Genomic DNA, 3,827 nt, shown 5'->3' on the forward strand with positions numbered 1-3,827 from the left:
CTCTTTTACCAACAAATAGTGGGATTGACCATAACATTATAATGCCCCCCATGGCTGAAGGGGGCGATCATATTTGGTGTGACGGGGATCCGACCCATGACCCGCAGATTGCGAGTCGAGCGCCCTAACCACCTGGCCATTTTTTATATAAAAGGATTCTGATGTCAAGACAACATAAAGGCACAAGGTGCATTGTGAAATATGAAGGAACTTAACAGACAAAAAGAGGGTGTATTGAGGTATGTGAGAGATATACATTATACAAAAAGGAATTTTTAGGGAATTTTGTTCTGGTTAGCCTGATGAGTATGCAGAGTTCGATATATTGAACATTAAAATTTCTCTCTCCTGCAAACTTTTACATGGTGCTTTCAATATGATCTTGCCAATTCTAAACAATATTTTAAACAGTGCTTTCAATATGATCTTGCCAATCCCAAAAAATATTTTAAACAGTGCTTTAAATATGATCTTGCCAATCCCAAAAAATATTTTAAACAGTGCTTTAAATATGATCTTGCCAATCCCAAATAATATTTTAAACAGTGCTTTAAATATGATCTTGCCAATCCCAAATAATATTTTAAACAGTGCTTTAAATATGATCTTGCCAATCCCAAATGATATTTTAAACAGTGCTTTCAATATGATCTTGCCAATTCCAAATAATATTTTAAACAGTGCTTTCAATATGATCTTGCCAATCCTAAACAATTGTATTGGGAATGGGCAAACATACAAATATGTTCATGATCGTCACTGTATAACAAACACTGAACAATTAATATAAGAAATAAATTCTTAATACCATAAAATAGAAGAATGTGTGCAGTGTACTTACGACAATTCTTTTCATCAGATTCATCCCTACAATCATTTTTGCCATCGCAACGCCACATTATAGAAATACATCTATCATCACCGCCACTACAGCGATGCTGTCCACTTGTACAGTTGGCTATACAGGTTTTACCACTACTGAGAAGAACAAACTGATCGGGACAAGCACAAGTACGACCACCACCAGGTGAAAGTAGGCACAAGTGGCTGCATTCTCCGTTATTTGTCTCACATGGGTTAGGATCTGAAATTAACAAAATACACAAGTAGAAGAAGAAGTTCATTTTCTGTTTCATCATTCTCAACTGAAAGAAATCAACATTACTGTTAAATTACCAAGATAAATTTGAGGTAAACAATGTAATACACAAAACATCTTGCACATTGGTTTTATCAACCACTAATGTTCTTTAGTATTTGTATATATGGCAAAGGTATTAAGGCTATCTGTTGCCATCCTTAATTTTGAACTACTGACAATAGGGAATTCAGCCAGTCAGCAGCATTCTATCACCCACCATCCATGCTAAAAGATTGACTGTCACTCTTATAATGCACAAACAGCTAAAATTGTGAACAATATTCTATTCTGTAACACAGACTCAAACGGAGTTCTGAATTCCACAGCTCTACCACTGGTCAAACCTATACCCATGTTCTTAAGATGCCTAATTTTCATGTACATCTGCAGATCTACTCCTGTTAGCTCCTAAAACTCCTTTGAACAGCATATAGAGGCTCCAATTTTATAAAAATTCTAAATTCTGAACTCTGATTATTGGTTTGAATGGCTTCTTGCATGATAACTGATTTGCTTGAAAATTATGTTAAGTCAAACCCAACAGCTCCCATTAAAGTTCTTTAGAAAATATTTTCTATACATTTGCAATAAATGTCAAGATCCCATATAAAAAATTAAGTCATTTTGTCCAAAATTTTGAAAGATGGTTCAATAAACCAAGCAAGTATAGAAATACACATAGATACAACTGAAAATTACTATACGGATGCTTTAAAAAAGTTTCAGTAAAGCAGATTTTTTTTGTTTCATGATAAAATAAGTTTCAGTTAGAAGTCAAGAAAGTTGCCCTACCTTTCTTGTGTTTTTTGTCCATGTTATAGAGGCTTAAGATATGACATATGTGCTTACAAAGAAATTCTTATGTTATGCAAGTTTACAAAGAATTTTAAAATCTGATATACTCAGCTTTGTTAATACTTACTGGAAAAAAACAAAAACTTCACTTGAAAAGGAAAGAATAATCCACATTGCTTTGTGAATGTTAGACATACACGACTGTTTCAGTTTAAGTTTAATGTGAGCATTACAATTTAGATAGTTTGTATAGCATAGATGTCATATTTAGTTATTTTCAGAAGCAATATTTTATGATAAGTTTGTTTACGTAACTGTTTATGAATCATTCATTGTGTAGTTCAATTGTTATGAATTAGCAATTATTTACAATAGTGAGAATATTGCATCTTGTTGCTAGAACTTTGAGTTCCTTGTGCTTTTCTTCAGTATTATTGCATCAGAATATATAGTATGGAATGGAGTGTTCTAGACTTCTGTCAAGGTATATGTATGTATTAAAAAATCATTATTGAGTTCTAGTTCTAGACTGCATGATCACGAGCAATTCTTAAAATGAAATTATCATATACTGTATTGTAATAACAAAGTAGACAAGAATAATTCATATTGTCAATTGTGTTCTAAAGTAACTGAACCAGCCCGTGTGGACTTTTATGAAAAACAGACAATTATTTAAAGCTCTGGATACAACTGTGGTATCAAACAGTGTAATGAACATTTGTATATACATATAATTTGTTTTATAGATTATTTTTTAAATAAACAATTGCGTTGCTGTTTATTTATAGTTGAAATTTATCACCAACAAGTCCCAGACACCTACTGTAAAGAATCCGGCCTTACAAAACCTGACAGTGAAATACAAAATAAATGCTATACTGTAATCAAAAATTTATGTTCAGTTGAAACACATATGATTTTAAAAATATTAATTTGAAAGAGGTTTGTATGGCTATACTGTGATACATACACTCCACAATAGTTTTTAATATTATACAAATTCAGAGACATTTAACATACATTTTCCTTGAAAGGACAATGGTCATCAATTTGTTTGTGCAAGAAGAAAGAAAATTGCTATGTTCCATTTCAGAACTAATTTCTGGACAATGGGATTGCAGCACATGCAATTTAATATTCAATAAAAACAAGTAACTTACATGGTAACTGTCTCAATGGGTGATAAATATGAATGTCGTATGGCCTATGTGATGTATTCCTCAGGACCTGAATGTTCTCTCCAGTGAACTTGAGAGCTTTGTAAAGTCCCTTCATGTTCCAGTCAGTCCAGTACATGACGTCATCAAATATCGAAAGAGAGAACACATGTGGTACCGTTTTTCCATGGATAACAGTGTGTCGATTCTTACCATCCAAATCAGCAAATCTTACAAAAAATGATAAAATAGAAAGTTTAAATTGAGAATTACAAGTATTAAAAGAAAAACTGAAAGTCAGTTAACTACTGATGATTTAGTTCAAAATTTTTAATATTCAGTGTTGCATTATGATAAAATATAATCTAACACATAATAAAAATTCTCTCTTACAAACTTGTATTTTATTTAAAAATGCTAGTTACTTTCACAAGTTTGAGGTTAAAATGTAATTTCAAAACACACCACAATCGATGATTGGGTATTTGAACTTACTCGATATAGTCTAAGTGAGCATCTGCCCAGAAAATTTTGTTGCTGAAATAGTCAATGGTGAGAGCATTTGGCCACACCAGCTTGTCTTCATAGGTTATCAGTCGAGAGAAGTTGGATCCATCCAGCCCGATTCGGCCAATGAAAGCGTGATGACCCCAGTCAGTCATGTATAGATACCTTCAGTGAAGTTAATTTCTTAATTACTACTATTTTCCTCAATGATACAATAACATATT

General features: G+C 32.5%; 1 protein-coding gene across 2 annotated transcripts in view; it reads right to left on the minus strand.

Moving 5' to 3' along the window:
* Positions 1 to 3,827, minus strand: part of LOC106458535 (low-density lipoprotein receptor-related protein 2-like) — a 178,518-nt gene that overhangs the window by 26,938 nt on the left and 147,753 nt on the right. For both annotated transcript variants that reach the window (XM_013918054.2, XM_022384774.1), the window contains 3 exons: positions 3,592 to 3,768; positions 3,100 to 3,326; positions 842 to 1,084 (listed from right to left, as the gene is read on the minus strand). In XM_013918054.2, the coding sequence (XP_013773508.1) occupies positions 842 to 1,084; positions 3,100 to 3,326; positions 3,592 to 3,768 (647 nt within the window). The remainder of the gene's footprint in view (positions 1 to 841; positions 1,085 to 3,099; positions 3,327 to 3,591; positions 3,769 to 3,827) is intronic.

This window comes from Limulus polyphemus, unplaced genomic scaffold (assembly GCF_000517525.1).
Source record: "Limulus polyphemus unplaced genomic scaffold, Limulus_polyphemus-2.1.2 Scaffold481, whole genome shotgun sequence".
NCBI classification, from domain to species: Eukaryota; Metazoa; Arthropoda; class Merostomata; order Xiphosura; family Limulidae; genus Limulus; species Limulus polyphemus.